Source organism: Cavia porcellus, unplaced genomic scaffold (genome assembly GCF_034190915.1).
Source record: "Cavia porcellus strain 051 isolate PalLab524CR breed Dunkin Hartley unplaced genomic scaffold, mCavPor4.1 scaffold_16, whole genome shotgun sequence".
NCBI lineage: Eukaryota > Metazoa > Chordata > Mammalia > Rodentia > Caviidae > Cavia > Cavia porcellus.
The window spans coordinates 46957710-46980310 of record NW_026947499.1 but is presented as its reverse complement, the minus strand read 5'-3'; the positions used below and the strand labels follow the sequence as shown (position 1 = coordinate 46980310).

The window sequence follows — 22601 nt, the reverse complement described above, 5'->3', positions numbered from 1 at the left end:
AAATCATTCACTCATTCCTTGGATATATGTTGCTTGAGCACCTACTGTATGCTGGACCCATTAGTGGGCACCAGGAAAGAGTAGAAAGCCAAGGAGAGAAGGTTCCATTCACACAGAATCAGTGTCTTAATGGGAGGAGGTAGCAGGTGGAAGGTGGTGCGTGGTCCCACTGGTAGAAAGCAAATAAGACAGTGGAAATGACAGAGAGCAAGGCAAGGGCTACTCTTGATTCAGGGATCAGAGATCTCCAAAGTGGTGCCACAAACAGGGGTATAACAGAAGATATTGCAGCAAGAGAGACAGACCAGGAACCCGGGTTGGGGAGTCCTACATGGGGTGAAGGGTGGGAAAGACATCTAGGGACAGGCAAGGGCTCTGTGCCATCTATGTATGGTAGGACTAGTGCTGACCCGAGTGTGCCAGGACCCCTCAGGCAAGCGCTTTCTGACTTCTCAGTAGAGAGCACATTGTAGGCAGCAAAGTGGAAGGATGGAAGTCAAGAGCAGAATCCTGGGAGTCAAAGCCACACAATCTCCCAGTTGGCTGATGAGAAGGATGCATCACAGGGCATCTCCTATCCCTAGGGCCTGTCTCAGATGAGCCAAGGAAGCCAAAGCTGGCTCCTCCCCAGAGAACCACTGGAGCTCCCAGCTTTTAATGAGGTTGCTCAGTGGTGGAGCTCCATTCTTGTTCAGATCCAGTACACTTGATGAAGGCATTTGATTAGGAAAACTGAGGACCTAAACAGAAACCAGCCATACCTCTTCCATGGCAAGAGATGTGTTTCTGGGAATGGCCTGCAAGCTGGTATTCACTCATTGGGGTATTTCATGCATAGTTTTGAGTTTGTTGGTTTGTGTCCAAATACATACCAAGTATGGGCACAGGAAACCCATGGTTTAGTAAAGGGACCTCAAGCCTGTGTTCCCCCAGACTAGGTCCAAATCCCAGATTTTTGTTTGCCAGCTGTGCAGTCATGAGTAAGGAACAATAGAAGCATCAGTCTCCTCATCTGTGAAATGGTTGTATGAAGCCTTGCTAGCAGGATTCTCAGCCTTTTGGGGACCAGCACCCTATCACCCAGTGGTTTTATGACTGACTCCTGTTTCAGGTCGGCACAGACTGGGATGCCAAGGAGCGGCTCTTCAGAAACTTTGGTGGTCTCCTGGGGCCCATGGATGAGCCAGTAGGAATGCAGAAATGGGGGAAAGGGCCCAATGTGACCGTGACTGTCATTTGGGTGGATCCCGTAAATGTCATCGCAGCCACTTACGACATCCTGATTGAATCCACTGCTGAATTCACCCACTACAAACCCCCTTTGAACTTGCCCTTGAGGCCTGGGGTCTGGACAGTGAAAATCCTTCACCACTGGGTGCCCGTCGCAGAGACCAAATTCCTCGTTGCACCTTTGACCTTCTCAAATAGGCAGCCAATCAAACCAGGTGAGTATTCCCAATGTCTCTGCGGGGAAAGAGTCCCTCCACACAGACTCGGAGACAATGTGCCCTCTTGTCGGGCATGTGGCTGTTTTGCAGAAGAGCAGTCTCTGATTTCTGTGCTTTCCGCTACTTGTCTGCCCTGGAAAACAATCTGTTTTCCCACCCACATGCTGTGATATTGTCTGCCTATGTAGCAGATATCTATTTATTAGGTATTCTCCCACTAGACTTTCAAAAGGCCCTGATCATGTTTAAGGCAATATGAGAAACAATACAAGGCAGATATTGAATCTCAGCAAGTCTTGCTTACTGTTTATGAAATAAGGATTAACATAGGAATTCTGTTCACCAAAAGTATGAAATCCCAAGGAGAAAGAGAAAGTAGTGGAAGATAGTTGCTTTTGAAAAATACTCGTATTCCGAATATATAAAGAAATCCCATAAATCAGGTGTAGACAAACAACAAACCACAAGCACTGCTAGGTTTTGTACATAAACCTTTACAACCATGCCCATTCATTTACCTGGTGTCTGTTTCTACTTTGGGGTCACAGTGGCAAGGCTGAATAGTTGTAAAATGGCCTGTGTGGCTTCCAGAGAAAAAATATTTATCAGGCCTTTCACAAAAATAAAGGATCACCAATCCCTGCTATTAAAAAAAAAAAAAAAAAAACAAAACCAGAGAAAAGAGATAAGATGAATGGTCCAAACACATGTAAGAATTGACTACTCTTGTTAATAATGAGAGAAGTACAAATTAAAAGCAAAAAGAGTCCCTGCTTCACACCTGCCACGTTGGCAAATAACTACAAAACTTGGGCAGTACAGTATGTTAGTGGGGATGAAAAATAAGGGACATCCAGCCGGTTCTAATGGGAGGATAAACATATAAAACGAGCTTAGAGGACAAGTTAGTTAGCACTGCCTTCTAAAGCCAAACATACACACCCCTTCTTAGCACACAGAAGTTCCACTCCTGGGCCTAGTCCCTAAAGACCTGCACAGGAATGGCCCTTGCACAATTGCTCACGTTAGCCCCAAATCAGATGCCATGAAAATGTCCCGTATGTAAAGAACCGTTGGTAGTCTCTTTGTACAGTTGAGTCCTGTGCTGCACTAACATCATCAAAGCACAGCCATAGGTGTCATCTGTGAAGATTCTCGAAAGCGTGATGCTGAGGGAAAGAAAATCACAGACTAAATCGTAACTAGGGTGCATTTATTTGAAGTTCAAAGCCAGGAAAAAACCACCAGTATATTACTTCACCATCCATGTGTGGATAGAAAACTGTAAGCAAAGGAAGGCTATGATAAACACAGATTGCAGGCCAGTGGTCTTCATGAAGAACAGAGAGGCAAACAAGACTCCTAACATTTCTTACCTACCTAATCCCTAAGCATTTACTCTTACATGTTTGTGTCTCCTTCTCCACCTTATTTTATCAATGGAACAACCTTTTCCCTGCTAAAATCCCACCTCCAGGAGCAACCACTGCTGACAATTTAGCCATACATCCTTCTAGATTTTTTTCAGTGTTTTTAAAACAAACACGTAGCACATTGCAAGTCCTAGGAATATTGTTGCTTTTTAAAATGGAACACAGCAATACATTTTGTACTGAAACTTCCCAAGATTACTCTTTAAATTAGTGTCTAGACCCTACCAGCTGCATGGAATTCCACTGGGTTAAGGAGTCACAATCTGTCTGTGCCCTAGTTGGTGGACATACTGCTTCTGTTGTTACTGATGATGTTATTGCAGATTATGCTGCAAGACGATTCCTGGACATGAAATTGTATGTGCTTGTACAGGCAAATCCATAAAACAGGCACCTAGTAACGGGATTTTTGGGTATCAGTACAATTATCCCTTGTTATCTGCAGGAAATGGATTCCAGGACCTCCATGGATACCAAAATCCACGTTTGTCATCAAGTCCCATAGAAAATGGCATAGTATTTGCGTGTAACCTACCCACATTATGCATTACTCTAAGCCATCTCTATCTAACACAACATAAGTGCTGTGTAAACAGTTACTATGCTGTATTGTTTAGGGGATAATGACAAGAAAAAAAAATTTTGTATATGTGAAGTACAGATCCAATTTTTCTCCCAAATATTTTCGATCCACAGTTGGTTGAGTTTGTGACTGCACAGCCCTTAGGTATGGAGGGTTGGGTGTATTTAGAGTTGTTCATAGAACAAATCATAAACTCAGAAGTGTGAAGCATGTTATTGTCCTTGTTAGGTGGAAAGAACTCTGAGCCATTCATTTTGTCAATAGTGCAAGGAGACAAGGATATAGACATCCTACATAAGGGAATCTTGACATGAAACCTCCCAGCTTTTACCAAGCCTTTGTCCTGAGCAAATCTAAAGACACAAAATTCATGTTTGTTTGAGGTGGAAGCCTGTTTCTTTACTCCTCTATGAAGCAGGCAAAAGACAATTTTTCTTGTACTAGCCAGGCCAGAGCCCATCCTCTTAAGATCCTGAGGTGTCTCTGTCAGAGGCACCTCCAACCTTCCCTCAGTGTCCTAAAGTCAGATGTGGACAGGGATGGAAATGACGGATAGCATCCTCACTGTTTCCGATGCATGCTTAGGACTATAGACAGAGTAGTCCTGAATCCATCCCCATCCCAGGCAGGTAGCCTGGGCCCATGCCTTGGGTCCTGATTTTTCCAGCAGTTTTGCCCAGTTTGAAAAGAAGGCAAAGCTGTTTCCACTCATGTCCAGGAAGACCCAGGAGTCCTTCTTCCCCTTTGGGAGCAGCCCCTCCAAATGTCAGTAATTGTATTTATTAACGATGTTCCAATGACAAGGAACATGAAGGTGGGAGCAATGCAATTTGTAAAATGATTCATCACCAGTAATTTGCTATTCATGCGTCCCTGGTAATCTCAAGAAATCTGATGAGGTGGAATTGAGGAAAATTTAATTATAGAGGCAAGCATCACTAGCTGATACCGTAACACCATTTCCCACATTAACCTTATTTTTCATGAGTTTCTTTTTTCTTTTTTTTTTTTGCAGTAACCACAGTATTTGGTTCCCAAGCTTTGAATGTGCATTAGCTGCTCCTGTTGAACATTTTGCCTTTTGTCAGTTTGAGCAAATCTGCTAGCCTCCCATCTTCTGCAGAGTGGAAGCAAAGATGCTGTCCACTGAGAATGTGACCTCTTTGCCACCACTGTAACATAAACTGTCTTCTTGGTCCATTCCTCTACCTAGAATGGAGCCTGTTAAGTGCAGTAATAGGCATTCCATATATCTATATCTTCTAACTAAATCAGCAAATGTCTTGAAAATAATAAATGTTTAATAAGTATATGTTGAATTAATACCTTGCACAAAGTAGATGTTTAAGAGTGATATGAGTGAGTTTCTAGACCATAGCAGAGGCTTCATAAATAGGTCCTAAGTAAATAGAGGAAGCACCCAGCCCTGCACAAGGTGAGTTCTGTCCCAGTAGGCCATTTCTTCACCTATAAAATCAGACTGCTAAAACCCATGAGACTGTTATGTGAATTAAAAGAGGTGATACACAGTGCCCAGTGCAGCACCAGGTACACAGTACATAGGTACCCAGTTAATAGCTCTTCTAAACATATTGTCATTCTCTTTGGCTTTTAGAGGAGGCATTGAGGCTGCACAATGGTCCCCTCCGCAGTGCCTACATGGAGCAGAGTTTCCAGAGCCTGAATCCCGTCCTCAGCCTGCCCATAATCCCTGCCCAGGTGGAGCAGGCTCGGAGGAACGCAGCTGCTACAGGTGCAGCGCTGGAGAACTGGCTGGACTCACTAGTGGGCAAGATGTGGACCGCTATGGACATCTGTGCCACAGGCCCTACCTCCTGCCCAGTGATGCAGACCTGCAGTCAGACAGCCTGGAGCTCCTTCAGCCCCGACCCCAAGTCAGAGCTGGGGGCAGTCAAACCCGATGGCCGGCTCAGGTAGCACTGGCCATATGTGGACCACAACATAATCTCAACAGGAAAGCGGCCAGAAAGACCCGAAGCCTGGCCTCCCACTCTGGGTGTACCTCCTGGCCATAAAACAATGGGAGAGGTGAGTTCCAAGGCCAGAGTGGATCAGTCTGCATTTGGCAAGCTGCCTTCTGGGGTGGGGATGGCTCCGTGCCAGCACCATGGTGGTCTCACCCCTTCTGGTTGACCCTCAACTCCTGCAGATTCCTGTCTTCCCTTCCAATGATCTGTACCTGTCTCCCCACCCCCACCTCAACACGACTGATCCTTAAACGTTTATTTTCAGCAGCAGAACTTTGTTTACTCAGCTCAGTGGTAGGTAGAAATTCAAGGTACAGGTAAAATCTAGGCTGCTGTGGTTGAAGCTGAAAAGTGCAAGGTTTCCTCTAAGGCTCATCCCGCTGGAGGTCCTTCTGCCAAGGGCATCTCCTCAGGTCCCTCTCCTGAACCCAAGGGCTCTGCACAACCTAGTGTGAGAAACACTGCCCAGACTGAGGATATGAGCTTCAGCTGCCCTTCTGCTTCTCTCTCTGCTCCTTTGGCTGGGAACCCTTGGCCTGCCCTGACACAGCAGGCCACAGAAGGTCACAGGCTTAGGTCTCTCCCAAGGAAGTGGCAGGTTTGGGAAGAGTTCCAAGCCTCCCACCAGCCTCTCTCCCATTGAGCTATTCTTTGGGATAAGTAGAAGAGCAGGAAAGCTGTTTGGCAAAGATCTACTTGAGTGTGCGACTGGCAGCTGTCCATGGGTCTAGGCCACCTTCCATCCAGTCTGTTACATGTGGCAGCAGAAATGGGGTTGTTTTCGTGAGCGTGAGCCTCATGTCTCCAAAAGGCTCATGAGCTGCAAAACTGAGGCCACGACCTCCTTGGTCCTTGAAAGTGGGAATCATGGGAATCATGGCCACGAAACTCATGAGAGTGCTTGGAACAAAGCTCCTGAGCTGGATAGCACAGTAATAACCATCATCTGCCAGAGCCCTTCTGTGCTGAGGTCAGGCCCCAAAGCCTTTGTGAATCGCACATTTGGTGCTGTTGGCAGTGACCAAACCCATGGACCAGACTTCTCACATCCATTTCAGACTTGGTTCTCAATTACATGCCCTTCCTTTTCCAAGACGCCAAAAGGCCCATATGAATATGCATCATAAGAACAATCAAGTTTCAAAAATGTTTCTAAAGGTTATTTAAATTTAAAAAAAATATTCAAATTGCTGAAATTGAAGGGTTTCCTTCCCATGTGCATCTGACGGGCTACCCCCTACTTGTCTGGAGCACCTTTCCCATAGTACCCCCTCCTCCTTGACCTCCACATCCCCTGAATGACAAGGTTCCCTGGGAAAAGTCACTCCTGTCCATCTGAGGTGAGCCTGTCCTTGGCATTTCCCAGCATGGGTGTGAATTTACTATGGCCCACCTCAGTGGGCTGCCTGCTGAGCTGCCCTCTCCTGCCCAGCAAGGTAAGATGTCCCACTGGCAATAGAGGACGTAGAGAAGGGACACTAGATATTTATTATTTAATATGTTTTAGTCAATGACTAATTAGTAGGTGCTGTTTTTGCAGCTTGTCATTTATGTTATCTTACTAACTAAAACTGCCTTTATTCACGAAAGGCTCCCCTCCTCCTGTTTGTCTCCCTCTGTCTCTATCTCTAATTCTGTCTCTGTCTCTGTACGTCAGCCCTACATTCTCCTTGTTTCCAGAGTAAAGCAGGGGTTTGGGACACCATGAGAAAGCTTCAGCTGGCCTCATCTATCAGCATGAAGTAGGTGCCTTTGGGACCTCTGGAGCCTCATTTTTCCTTATACAGAGCGTTAGCCTCATCCGTCCACTCAAATGTAAGAGTATTGGAATTCCTGAAGGCCCTTGTCCTGCCCAAGCATAGAAAACTTGGGGAGAAGGCAGTGTGCTGACTGCAGAGAGCTGCATGGAACTGTTTGCCTTTGGGGACTCCCCATAGTCAACCTAACCATGAGTCTTGATATGACACTGACAGACGGGAACAGGCTTCTTCCAAGTAGGTCATGGGTCATGGGACCCAGCTAGGAGAGACTAGGAGATGGTAGTTATCCACAGTGAATTTAGGCCCTGAGTGACTTTCTCACAGGATCTTTAAGTGGTTTTACAAACTACAAGAACCATTAGTCCAGTACCACATCTTCTTTCTGCCCCAGCCTCTGCTTCTGGCCAGGGCTTCTCTGAGGCTGCTGAGATCTGGGCCCCGTGTGGAGATGGGGTTTCCTCTTTACCCTCTTTGCTCAGATTTTAGGGCTCTCTACTTTCTACAGTGTTATTTTCAGTGGCTGCAGGAGCTCAGCCTTGGCAGGTCCCTGAATACAATGGGCATTTCAGGCTCCAAGGCAAGGCCCCTCCTTTCTGACTTATTTTTTCCATTTTAGAACAAGTGAAGAAATGGAAGAGGTGTCTTACTGTAGGCACAACCCTCCTCCCCCAGGCTGCCCTCCTCACTTGTCTACCAATTCTGGGAGCTGGAAAGTCACATCAGTATTTCTTTGTCTCCTCTGTTTTTGGACCAGAGAATAATTTTGCAGATGTTGCATTTGATAAGAAAAGAGAATTCCAAACAACACCCAGCATGATTTGAGAAAAATAGATGCTTCTCAGGAAAACCATTGTTAGCAATTTTATTTTTAATACCTGCCTGAAATAATGTATTTGTTGTAGGCAATTGGTCAGGCATCCTTGAGCTCTGGCTCAAGGAGATCCCTCTCCCCAGAGCAACACTCTTTGGGAACCCTAGTCTTGTCTGTAGAGGCTGGATGGGGTGGACATTAACCAAATCCCTAGAGTCTCTGGAAAGCTCAGAGGGGACACTTGAGTGTCAGCTTATGGGGAGAAAGAAATGTCCCTAGATGTTGTTTGCCTCTGTTTCCCACTGATTCAATAACATTTAGGAAGAAAAGAATCTCAGAAATTAGCCAGAGTTTCCAAATCCCACTTCCCAAGTCGTGTGCAAAGCAGTATGTCTCAAAGAGAAAGAGTGATTTCTCAAGGTCCTCTGCTTTAAGAAGTGAGCTCCTTCCTTGCACTGGCAAAAGCCTTTCTGGTGGGATTGAGAGTTCTCCTGGTTTTATTTCTCATTGTTGGTTTAACCTTTAAACTTCATGTAGAGTTTGAAGAGAATAAGGCAAAACAACCCCTAGCCTAGAGGGCTGGTTTATCACTACTCTAGATATACAAAGACCCTTCTCCTGATTCTTAGTTTGCAGATACATAAGGAGGACATTGGCTGGAACTTATCTCTGCCAAGAAGGTACAGAATAGACAAGAGCAGTAACTTTCAGGTGGGAGATATGAGGAAGAATGCCTTTTACAACCAAGTTCATTGAAGATTTGGGACACTAACTCCCCAGCAGCATTTCAAGGCTGGGAAGTACACTGGGAACTGCTATCGGCATGCTCAGCTTTGAGCATGCCAAGAAGGCTTGCCAGATCACAGGGCCACTCAGTGCAGGAGTCATGAGTGCTTACTAAGGACCAGGACACAAATGACTGAAGAAGCCATTGGTGCAAGACAAAGGGAGTGGTGGGGACTGGTCTTACTGGCACATGTGGGGCCCACCAAGAAAGAACAGCTGCTACTCAGCTCCAGCCTGTCATTGCATTCGAGGATACAAGCCTATTGCAATGGCATCTTTCAATTTGATATGAAAAGCCAGAAAAACATATGTTTACAGAAAATATGACCTTCCAATGTTAGCTATTTAACAGGGTGAGGAAAAAAATCCCATAGTTCCACTTATACATGCCCAGCAAACTCTGCTCTCTAGAGAGATGGCTGCAAATGAGGTGAGGTCTTGCCCAGTGGAAGGGAGGAAAAGATCCAACACAAGGATTAGCAAAAGAATAATTCTTGTTGGATTTTTAAAAGAGGAATTTCTAACTAGTCGTCCTATACCCAAGAGCTATTCCACACAGGAGGCTGTCCTGTTAGCTCTCTTAGCCCCAAGACAGTGTGTGCTAAAGGGAAACAGGAGGCCTTTGATATCCAGAGGGCCTTATCTGCCTGGACCCTCATCATCCAGGACTCCAGCATGCCAGGCAGAAGTGGCAAGGACAGGGTGCAGGACAAGGGAGTGCTGAGTGAAACAGCTGGACTCTCCTAATCTTGAGTCTTGGTGATCAATCTGCCACCTCTGAAAACCTCTCCCAAAACCAAGTAGAACTGTACTTGTTCACAGGTTGTTCTCTTTGCTTCTGCCTCAGTTACCTGACTTTGCCCATGGGTCAACCTCAGGCGCTACCTCACTGTGTCTGCTGAGAAATTTACCGGAGGGGAGTGAAGGTGTCCATGTCTGCTGGAGCTAAATGTACAATCTATGCAATCTCTCCCTCTCCCTCCTCCCTCTTCTCCTTCCTCTCTCTGTCTCTTTCTCTCCTTTCTTCCCTTCCTCCTTTCCTTCCTCTCATTCTCTCTCTCTCTCTTTCTCTCTCTCTCTGTCTCTCCTCTCTCTCTCTTCTCTATTCCTCCATCTCTTTCTCTAACTTCGAAGTATTATCTTTATACCCTGCAAACAAGATACTGTATAGGACCCTCTGGAGACAGAGGAGGGCTTTGATGCACCACCCATGTCTACCCCTCTCGTTGTCTTTGGTTCAGCTCTTGCCAAGCCCTGTGCAGGGAGACAATGGCCTCTCTTCTCTCCCTGCTTGGCTGAAAATTCTCCAACTGCCTCTGCCTGCAGGCACTGGGAAGCAGGCACCACACCTTGTTATACTGTCCTGATACTGTCTTCTTTCTGCATTTTCCTCCAACTTGCTTCTCCTACCCATACTTTCCAAAAAAGCCTTAGGTTTCTCCTTTTTGACATGTGGCCTTAAAATTATTTGGGAAAGCTGATGTCCTCTCCCTCTGATCTTCACCACCGTTCAGAAGAAAAAGAGCATCTTGAAGCCTTTTGCGGCAGACTCCTGAGTCAGGGGCTGCTGATTTGTAGTTCACAGATACAATAGAAATTGCTCACAAATGTCATCTTTAAGAAAAATGCTCTTCTGTTTTTCCTATGGGCAAAATGGAGGCGCGAGAGCTCACATGAACCTTAGCAGACTCCTGAAGCACTCTCTTAAAGAGCATTGCTGTGAGGGGCTGGCTTCATTACCAGCAGGGTGCTCACCATCTTGGCTTTCCAAACCCCCCTTCCCCCCAAGACTGGGTGATTTCATGTACTTCATCAAGGGTAAGTCAGGAGAGTTTCTCAATTTATCTCTTCGTCCTTCCTGGCTGAAAAGTAATAGCATTAAATATTCCCAGCGGATGGGTCGAATTCTCAAAGGGATCATCCCCTCCCTGCCTTCAGACTCCATCCTTGATCTTCCATCATTCTAGCACTGATGGAGGCCAAAGACAACCCCAGGGTTTTCATAGGAAATTCACTGGAATGGAGCGCAATCATCTTTGTAGTCTTTCTGTCTTCTTTTTAAAATATTATTATGTTGTCAATAGCATTTGTTTTAGAGGCCTCATGATAAATTATTACTGTCTCCCTCATTGTTTTCAAAGACATGCGGTGATATAGTTTTTAAAAATAACTATTTTGTTATAGATCATAATATGCATAAAACTGTACAGAAATATTTTGTAATGTATTGATTTTAAAAAAAGAGAATCTGTAAATAAAGTTTTAAAAAAAAGAGAAAGTTCACATGGCACACACTGAAAGATGTAGATATTTTGCTATTTATTTAAAGGAGTACTTTAAGAGAGATTGAACTATCTGAAGTTGACCAATAATCAAAGTTCTAATCACCTGAGCGCTTTTCCTCGAGGTAGAATGTGATTCTCAGAAACGACTGCATTACCTGCCCATTTTTGCACCCTTTCTGTCTTCATTTAGCAGAAAAACAACAACTACAACAACAACAACAACAAAATTGTGCCTTAGCTGTATTTTTTGTCTAGGGGAGTTTGTTTCTGTCTGACAAAGCAAAATTTTTTGCAGAAAAGTGGATGTATTAAAACTGTATCATACCAAAAACACTGCAGGTGTATATAGATGCTTTCTGTCATACTGTGTTTTCAGATGCAGAATTTTAAAATAAAAATTGTCTTTATGGAACAGCGTATTTTGTGTTTTGTTTCTGTTTCTGTGTTTGTTTTGTGGTGGTGGGGCAACTAGGAATTGAATCGAGGGTCTTACGCTAAGTGCTCTACCACTGAGCTCTGTTGGCAGAGATCTTCTCCCCTTGATACTGGGGATCAGACTCACAGCCTACACACTGAAGTATAACCCTGTATTTCCTTTTTTTATTTTTGAGAAAGGATGTCATTAGGGTATCTAGGCGGGCCTCGAACTTGTGTTATTTCCTTCTCAGCTTCTCAAGTATGAGCCACAATACCTGTTTTGATTGTTGGTTTTAAGCAAATCACAAATATTCCTTGGGGAAACCCTAAGATCAAGGTCTCAGTAATGCCATCTGAAAAAAAAAATGGTTTGGCAGTAAAGAAAGATGGAGGTAAAATAAACATTAGATGGATACTGTTGGCTACAGAATCTCAAATCAATTGTGCAAAAGTCCAAGATTTATGGGATATACAAAGAAGACAGGCAAAATTACTCTATGCCAACATTATCTGCTCATACTAAATAACTGAAAACAGGCTGAGTGGAAAATTTATAGCACCAACTTCATAGAGTGGAAAGGTAAATCCTGTAGGGCAAAGTGGGCCAGGAATGGGAGATGTGACATAATTAAACAAAATTGATTATGGAACATTGTTGTATGGCTTCTTTTGAAGCAATAGTGTGTATCTTCACACAATCTCATGTTCTCTTACATCATCTACCCCATAACGGGCTCAATGATTATACGATTTGTATCTCAGCTGAGATACTCAAGAGTGGATACCAACTGGATGAGTGTGAAATCACATCAGGGGCATCAGTTCTGCCTTTCCTGGGGAAGTCTGGTCACATGATTGTAGTCCCTCATAAAAACTACTATCATCTTCCCACTGGATTATTGCAGCACCTTCCTGGAGGATATTCCTATGATTGTATCAAAATATATATGATTTTAAATTTCTATAGGATGGATAGCAAAGAGGGACTGCCTTCTAAAGTAGAACAATTGTTTTGTTTTATAATGATATTGGGGATTGAACTCAGGGTCTTCCCACTGAACTATATCCCCCACCATCTTTTATTTTGAGACAGGACCTCACTAAGTGGTGCCCAAGTGTCACAGTTTACGTCAGTGGCCCCCAAGCCTCATGCAATTATACATTTGTGACCGGTGCATTGTCTAGCATTCGGATTGGTGGCGTGAGTACTACACCCACCTGGGGATGGAGCCAGGATATGATATAATGGCAGGAAGAAGGTGTGTCTCACTCTCTCTTGCTGGTTTCTGCCTTGCTGTTTGCAGCCACCATGAACTGCAGCCCTGCCATGCCACCTTGCCTTGGGGAGCCAACTGAGTATGGACTAAAACCAAGAAATGTAAGATATAAACCTTTCCTTTCCCAGTTTTGGGCATCAGGTATTTTGTCTCAGCGATGAGTAAAAAGTAAGACACCAAGGTAGGCTCAAGTAGCACAACTTATTAATAATCATTTGGCTGCTCATCTAGCAAACCTGTTTCCTCTTCTTCATCTAGCTAGACTATAGTTCCTATGCCTTGCTCTTACATATGGACATATGTCAAAAACATAGAGTTGGAATGGATGTAAGGCATCTATAACCCTGGCCTATGACCAGTGCCTCTTGTCTTTCAATCTTTCCCAACATTGCACTTCATATGTTTTAAATTATCTTGATTTTGTGCATCATTTACATGAGTGCTTATTCTACCACTCACTTTGGAAACAAAAGCAACAACCAACATAAAAGAGGGGAGATCCACAAAGCAGAAGGAGCCTGGGTCACTGAATAGCCACAAGAAAGGCCACAAGAATCTTTCTGTTGATAATGATGTAAAAAGAATTAAAGACTTATTTTGTTATACCACTAAGAATTAATCTCTTCTAGTAGCTCATTTTAACTAAACAAATCCATCTAGAAAAATGAATGCTAGTTTTCCTCTGGGAAAATATAAATTTTTCCCCTTCATTCCATTAGTAAAGGTACAAGGAGCCAGGTGGTTGAAGTGACTTGAAACCATTTATGTTCATCATGCTCAAGGCTAGAACCAAAGTTTTATCTTCTCCAACGGGATCTTAATGAATCAGTGGGTTCCTCCATCCTTGGTCTGCTATGATGTTTGTGGCTTTGAAAGGTCATAGTCAAAGATTGAGAGCAGCCACCTGGCTGAGTTATGAAGATGTCTTTAACTTACCCTAATAGAAAAAGAATGGCACTGAGATCCAAAAAAGATTTTAGCAAATAGCCTGGCAACCTTGTCTTCAGACAGGCAGGGAACAACTGAGTGGAGAGCCATACTGGCTACAGGCTCCTTGAGCTTGGCATGGAAGAGAAAGACTCCAAAGTTGAGAAGATGTGAACTCAAAATTAGTTTGCCAAACCCCTTTTCCATCTTGACCTCCTGGTGAACTTCATTTTCCTCTGCCTAAAGGTAAGTCTTAAAAATAAGCTTGGGTCTTGAGGCCTTCATAGGCAAATGCAGACAATTTGAGGCTATCCTCATTAGTGAAATAAATAAGCATATTTATAAATATCACATTGTGTCTCTAGTGTAAAAAGTAATAAGAAATATAGGAGTAATAAAACTCAAAATGTGCAATTGCTATTGTAAGAAAGAGAGGAAAAGAAAGTATTCTAATAGATATAACTGCACATATGTTTAAGTATATAGAATTGATAATCGTATTACCAAGTTTTTGTTAGATAGTTGAACAGAATTGTTTGCATTTCGCTGTTTGAATGTCCACTTTGTATGCTTCACTTTTGTAACTTGAATAACTTATTTGTAAGAGAACAATATATAATTATCAGCTAGTGATTTCTTAATATGTTTTTGAAATTATGTATTATTTCTACCCTTTTTCCATTTTGTTTTTTTCTTTAAATAAAATTTAAAAATTAAAAAATAAATAAGTTTGGGTGAAAGGCAAAAATGAACTTCTAAAATCTCTCTAGGTGTCACAGTCCTAGCTATGTTCGTGACTACACGTTAGTAGTATCACTTGTATTTAGTACAATGAACCCAGGGCATGGGCACTCTATCTAGTGAACGAACCAGTACATGAGGCTGTATTTCTTAATTACTCAATACAGGCATGGGGCCTTTTGTCTAAGATGCTGTCTTGATATAAATCATTTGATTAATATTTATCAAAACAGTTTATCAGAAAGTAAACTTTGATTTGTTATCTCCAATAATGAGGTAAAATGTAGTTATTTCACTGAAGCATTAGTTGGAATTTCTTATTTCATTGAAGTGTTGGTTAGGATATTTCCTACTTATCCTCTTGACTTTTGACGTTCCCTCCAATTCAGACATGTAGTACAGAGTCTGATTACCACTCTGTAGGAAATAGCGTAAGTTGGTTTAATTTCATCAGACTAATAGTTGTATGTCTTTTTTCATTTCAAGTGAAACCCTTTTTAAAACAAAATTGTACTTTCAGGCCCCAGTATACAAAAGAGACCCTTAAAAACTGGGAATTGGAAGGGATGCCCCTATTGCAATGATAGCCTATAGTTATCTTAGCAGAAATGTCCTTCCCACTGGCCAGCCTCTTTGGTGTCCCCAGTGGACATTTAGTTGGATATGTTTTGAAACCCATAACACTGGTAGAAGCAGGTAGGTTTTATTTATGAAGTTACCTTGGTCACTTGCCTCCTGGGTACTGAGAGTTAAGTTCTTGTTCTATCTCCAAAAGTCAGACTAACCCAAAAATAATTAAATCTTTTTCTTGTCTTGGAAGATTAGCAGTTTAGAACCCTTGCACTGGGTCTAAAAGGAGGTAAGTTTGCCCCAATGTCAAATTTAGGGACCTCTTGATCTTGCGCATTCAGATTTAGTTTATCTGCTGCAATGCTTTCTCTGGAACCTCATGTACCACAATCCTGTGAAGTGCTAACCTGAGAACAAAGCCCCTTGACTCTCTAGCTCTGGCTTTGCATCAACTTTTTGTATGATCACAACAATATTCTTTCTTGCAATGAGTCTCAGTCCAATCAACAAATAAAAAATGGATAGAGGGTAGTTGAGAAAGGGGGAATACACATGATCAGGGAGCAGTATGTTTATCTACCGAATACTCAAAATAAATTAGTGTATATCACAAACATATACTGATAAAAACAAGAGATCTCAGTGACCACTGAGTTCCCTCAAGTCCTGACACAGAGGTGCACTGTACAGTTCCCACCTAGCACTGATGCAGGATGTATAAGGAGCCATAAAGCAATGTCACAAGGGCCTCATGATACTATTTTACCCCAATCCTCTCTACTGTCACAACAGCTCAACTCACAGATGTTTAATCAGAAGGTGAGGGTATTAAATCATGAACTATGGAAAATAACAGGATTAAATTCAAAGTACTAGGAGCGTAAGAGTCATGTCAGCCCTAGGGTAGACTGCAACTGCAGGCTCAGTATTCACGGGCCCTGTTTCCACCATTTCTGCTGGCCGCACTCTGAGTCTAGTCTCTTCCACAGATAGATGACTCCACATAGTAAAGAAAGGAGATCCTAGAAATCTCTGTTTCTTCTCCTTCAAAGTCCAAAACACAAAAATGTCAATTGCCTTTGTCTTCACCACCAAAACAGATGAATCTAACTCTGGGCATATTATTAGGGTCAGCAAACAAGACTTTATGATTGGTGGCCCCTGGGGCCAAAGCTAGCTCTGTAGCCAAGAGATTGAGTAGAAAGCCATGATTGGCAGGTCCACTCCATATATCTCCAAAGGGAGAAGTTGGTATCCAAAAACTAACCATCAGATGTCATCCACTACCACAGCTAACTTCAGGCCCAGGTGGCTTTTCAGCTCACCAGTCCAATTTATTTCCACTCCTCAAAGGCCCAAATTGTCTACACTCAGCTCCTATATACTTCCCAAAGGAGAAGGGCTCTGGTTGTGTCTTACTCATTTTAAATAAATATCACATGAATGGTACAGATGATTTCACCTTCACTTATTCACGGAGTGTTTATGGAGTAACTGATGGATTTTTGGTGTCCTATACAATTGCAGAGCTATATGGACAGCATAGGGATTTTTTATAGCCTACATTCAGGATTCATTTAAAAGGTTGGTGAAATTGCCCTTTACTAATTAGAGTGAATGGTTTTAAGTTACAGCACAAAGCAGGGCCTGTGCCTGTCATAAAGGGCAGCAGTTCTTTCATTGTTTCTTAACGGTGTCGCTATGGGAGTCTGCCACATCCCTGTCCCTCAGAGCGCATCCAGAACACTAAGCTAGCAAATTCATCCACTAAATGGTATCCATGACTTCCTGAGTTGGTTGTTAGGCTTCTAAAAGAAGAGCTGATGAGGAAGCCACAGGTCACTCTATTCATTGATAGAGGGTGGCTACTAAGGCTCAGAGCAGATTGGTTGCAAGTCAGGAGAAATATGGGGAATACTTTTCAAGTCACACCATCAGACCCAGTTCACTTTTTACCACCAATTCCAGCACCTCTTAACTAAAAGAGAGTCCACCAGTTTTTGAATCAGACAATCCTATGTCCAAACACCAGTTTCATCATGAATTAACTGAATCATATTTAGGTCAGCTTTTCTTGGCCTCAGCTTCCTTATCAGTAAATAGGGTAATAATAATTACAAAACTATTGGGAGAATTTTTTAAAGGATATGACATACATGTCTCAGCATCTGTATACCAGAGGAGTTCAATAAATGTTGTTTCCCCTTTCTATATCAGAGATGAATTTTCCCTGAGGACAGGAACAATGTCTATATTTGAAGTTTAGCATATAAAATAGTGTTTCACTGTTTGATTAATAAATAAATGAGTGAATGGACAGACAAATGGACTGCCACTGCATCTGTAATTTTTTTATGCCAGCCTATTTTTCTCCACGTCCTTTCTATTTTCAAATTGGGGTCTTTCTTATGCTCCTATTTATAACAAAGAGGCATCATCTTGCCTTCTGAACGGGAAGATTCCCTTGAAATGCCCTAAAAGAGGGAAACACATATTATCTCCATATTTTTGGAGGTCCTTAGAGAGATTCAAGTTCAGCTACAACCCTGGGCTCCACGTCCACTGAATTGATTCATTCTACAGGCCACCCTTCTTTTCACTGTCGTCTTTACCCGTCTTTTCTGCACTATCTTATCCCTCCCTAATAATTACCCCAATCTTATTATTCCTTGAAAATACTATTGCAGAGCCATATAAATGGAAGATTTCACCCAAGCTTTGGGGATTTTAGAACAGCATTTTAAATGACTTAGAATTTAGTATTAGACACAGTTTCCAGACGTGCTTTCATCTCCTCCTCTTCATTCTCTGATCATTTCTCTCCTGCTAGCTACTTTCTGCTACCCTGAAAAAAATACCATTATCTCTTTTCATCTCTCTGCCTCTTTGCAGACCAACCCCTCAGAGCTTCACCTTCCTCACCTAAGGAAATCCAAGGAACTAAGATCTCTCCTGAATTCTGAAGGTACATAGAGGGCTCTTAGGAGGAGCTCAGGTGCCAGCTAAGATAGCAATTACTAAGCTATCTCCCCCCTCAGTAATTTGATTTAACACAATCATAGTGTATCAGGTGATATCTGAGCACTTTGGCTCTCTTCCTTAGATAATGCCTTTTATTTTTTGATGAAATATTTGTGCTCTTTTTCACCACAGTGAGAATGATTTCAGAGTCTCCAGGCTCATTCTCATTTTATCATGAGCACCTGCTCATTCAACCAAGCTGTTCGATGGGCCAGTAGGTTGCAAGTGCTCAGAAATGAACTTAAGTAAGTTCCAGTAGTAAAAATAGTTTAGAACTCATAGTATTTTCATTGGTTGAGTTCAATGAAGTACAGCCCTTCCTTCAAACTTTTATTTTCCAACTTTGACTGTTCAGCAGAGAGTGACACTGACTTGTCATCAAAGAGCCTAGGATTTATGCATCTAATAAAAACTGGAAATGGGCATAGAAACATCCAGGGACATTAGAGACATAGAAGCTTAACCACTCTCTATGTTAAAGTTGGGTCTTTGTCCAGAAGCGTTGTTGCTCCATCACTTAAAATCTTTCCCTCTGTAGGGAGCATTAATACTAACCATGATATTGGTGAAATAAATTGAAAGAGTACTAACCAACTAACATGGATTATTTGACTTTCCAATCTATTATTTATGCGACTTTAGTCCCTCTATTTTCTGTGGTATAGTTTTTCCACTTTTTAAAGGGGGTGATCTTATTAGACCTATAAGTATCTATCAGTGAAGGATTCAAGTAAGATTAAGCCAGCCACTCTCAACCATGGCCATGCAATAGGATCATCTAGGAAAGATCTAAAAAATCCTGATGCCCAAATCACACCCTAAAACAACCAAATCACAACCGCTGGAAATGGAACTTGGGAATCAGTAATTCCTAAAGCTTCCATATGATTTTAATGTACAGGTAAGGGTGAGAAACACTGGATTAAATGGATATAAAGCCACAAATGCTGGGGATTATCACCATTGCTCCATGATTACATTGGTCCTTCTTTATATGGTAAGAAGAATAGGCCCATCTTAAGATTACAGTTTTTACAAACACACACATCAGTGTCCCATATTGTTCAAATCAGAGCCATTAGGATCAAGGGACATTCACAGTATTCACAGACAACACCTTAGTGTTCTGTATTAACTCAAGATTCTTTAAAATATGAGGCTTAGAATCTATTATATATCCCAAGAACTAGGAGGATTAGGACAAATATGTCTTTTGCTTCTTTCCCCTGTCACCAGCAAAAGTGGTACCCCACCATCCCAGACAGCCTGGCCATCATGCTTCTGTGGATGGGCATGTGGACTCCATCACCTACCATGACCCTTTCCTTTTTATCATATTCTTGTAGGCAGTTTATTCAGTCCCCTGCCTTGCTTATCCCATGTAACCTCTTTACATTCCCATAAGAGACCCTGCTTGCCTTTACATTCCAGAGACTACTAAGAATGTCCTGTCTACTTAGAAGCACTTCTGTATTCATAGACCTTTCACTGACTGTCATTAACTGACATCTCACTCAATCTCGACTGGCCAAGGAACATTGACTCAGTGTGCACAGATGTACCCATGGCTGGGTTGGTACTGCCTCCTGGCAACTAGAGCTATCTTGCGGGATGCTGTTAGATTATCATCTAGGTTAGAAAGCTTGTCTGGGAAGGAGAATGTGTCTTCTAGACCTTCCCTACTCAAGGGCACAACGTCAGCATGAAAACTTTTGATAAAATAGAAACTTGTACTCCTTTCTAGACCTGTTAAATTAGAGCTCTCATTTTAACAAGATAACAGAGTGATTTGATTTGCATGTATGCATGTCACAGTTTGAGAAGGACTTATCTATAACTTTGGGTGTATAAATAGGTCATTGATTAACCAAGTGAACAGCAAGCACCATATAAGAAACTTTACTAGAATTTTGGGACATTAGTGTGGGTACTTCCCTTTAGTGAGAGCTAGAGTGCTAATATATAGAACATACTACAAGTGACAGTGTACTGGGGCATAAAAGGTATTACAGTTTTCCACTTGCTTCCTCCTGGATTACTTACTCTGAGGGCTCCAGCTGCAATGTTGTAAGGATGATCAGGCAGCCCTGTGGAGGCTTACATGAGGAAAAGAAGTGAGGCCTTCTGCCAATAGCCACATGAATGAACCATCTTGAAAATAGAACCTCCGGCTTTCAGAAGATGGTAGTCGGACTTTCAGATGATGGTAGTTACAGCCAAGAGTATGACTATGAATCACAGGATATGCTGGTCTGGGAACACTCACTTAAGCCTCTCCTTCCTTGTTGACCCACAGAAACTGGGAGATCACTTATGCTGTTTTCAGTTACCACATTTGGTATCATTTATTAAGCAGTAATAGAGAGTGATAAACATATCTCATACATCCTAAAGGCAGAGGGAAATCCTCACAAAGGAAGTAGCTAAGATCTGAAGGATGAATGGGAGTTAGGTAGAGGCAAGTGCCTGCCTAGGAACGTTGGATGATTTGTAGAAACTGCAAGACATTCAAACACTAAAGGGCAGGTTTGTAACAGGTGATGCTGAGAGGGTTAGCTGGATCTCAGTGGAACACAGCCTCGGGAGCTATGAGGTGAACCCTTGACTGTCTTGAAGATTATGTGGGACTTTCATCAACACAAAAGGTCATATCTACGTTTTATAATACTTATTCTGGAATCTTGGAAAAAAGGCAGGCTAGAGAGGAGAAAAGAGGCATGGAAACCAGAGACCAGGGCTGTTAGTGGGACGATTATGGTAACTTGGACAACGATGAATCTTGTAGAAGAGTGATGTGCTTAGCAACTGAACAACTGGTGGCACCTCCATTGTGTCCACATGTGCACATTTACTCTCATGATTTGCTGGCTGGCTCTGAGCATATGGTACTAGCTGGGATTTATAGGTAGAATATAAAAGCATAGAAGAGTGGTTTGGTATCAGAACACTGAACAGCTCCCATGGTTCCCAAAAAAAACCAAGCCTGTAAAGCAATGGAAACCTGGGATCCTGGAGGAGGCTGCAAGAGAAACTCAGCCCACGAGGCTGCATTGGGAAGGCAAGGATGATAACGGCTCTTCTTGTGCTCCCTCACTTTCAAAAGATGATCTTCCTTTATGTCCACAATATGCAAATATAAAGAAAAAAGTCGATTAACAGTTGTCTAGACTAGGGGTAGAGGCTGAGTAGTAAGAAGATGGCATCTAAAGATTAAGAAGTTTCTTTTGGGGGTGATGAAAATCTACATTGACTGTAGTGATGATGATTGTACAATTCCATAAATACACCAAACCATTGAATTATACACTATTAATGCATGAATTCTATGGCATTTGATTATATCTCAAAGCTACTTAAGAGCCCAATTTTGAATATAAATTAGCTGCTATGGAAAACAGAATAGAAATTTCCCAAAAAGCTAACCATACAGCTACCATATGATCCAGCAATCCCACTACTTGGTGTATATCCACAGGAAATGAAATATATACATCAGAGAGACAGCTGCACTCCTGTGTACATTGAAGCCTATCTGCAATAGCTAAGAAATGAAAACAACCTAAAGCTTCATCAACTGGTGAATGAAGAAAGAAAATATGGTACCAATGAAATACTACTCAGTCATTAAAAAGCATGAAATTCTGCCATTCACAAGGGCACTGATGAAACTAGAGATGATTATGCAAAGTGAAATAAGTGAGGCACAGAAGGGCAAGGACCACTCATATGTGAGGTCCAAAAGAGTTAACATCATAAAAGTTGAGAAAAGAACTGTAGTTACCAGACCTGGTGAAAAGTAGGCATGGTAAGGAAAGGAAGATCAATGGGTTAAGATAGGAACAAGAAGCTCTGATGAGCTACTGCACTGTGTGGTGACTACAGATAACAATAACCTACTACATGTTTCAAAAAACTAGAAGAAAAGAATTTGAAAATGTTTGCCATAAAAATGACAAATATATAAAGAGATATATATGTGTAACCTGATATACGCATCTACCAAATATTACATGCACTTCCTTAACATGGACAACTTTTATATTTTAATATATCAATCAGTATTTAAATTAAAATGAAAAGGTCCAACTGTTTCATATGTAATGGAGCATTTAGGAATGTCACACAAAGATGCTACTTGACATGACGTAACATCTTTGATTATTGTTTACTTACTTCAAGTAAAATATAAGTTTTCTGAAGACAGCACTGTCCTACTTAATCCATGACTGATTGTCTGAGACCCATAATGAGCCTGGTGCTCAGATAGGATTCCATGAATGAATGAATGAATGAATGAATGAATGAATATTATCTTGACCAAGTCATCTGAAGCAAATTGTCTCCTCATTCTAGAAATGAAAATACCCCTCTTTCATTCAAAGGTTCATTGGAATGACGTTGGCTTCTATGGGAGGAGCTGAAGGAAGTGGTTACAAGTCTCCTCTGGCATCAATTTCCATGCAGAATCCTAATTTCCAGCAGTTCCAGGATCCAACCATCACACACATGGGCTCCTCATCATTCAATACTATCCTTTTTACATGAACTGAGTCA

General features: G+C 42.1%; 1 protein-coding gene across 3 annotated transcripts in view; it reads left to right on the top strand.

Moving 5' to 3' along the window:
- Nucleotides 1-11506, top strand: part of Xylt1 (xylosyltransferase 1) — a 296748-nt gene extending 285242 nt beyond the window's left edge. For all 3 annotated transcript variants that reach the window (XM_003478182.5, XM_063226621.1, XM_063226620.1), the window contains 2 exons: nt 1112-1445; nt 5080-11506. In XM_003478182.5, the coding sequence (XP_003478230.5) occupies nt 1112-1445; nt 5080-5402 (657 nt within the window). In that variant the 3' untranslated portion in view covers nt 5403-11506. The remainder of the gene's footprint in view (nt 1-1111; nt 1446-5079) is intronic.
- The last annotated feature ends 11095 nt before the right edge of the window (nt 11507-22601 follow it).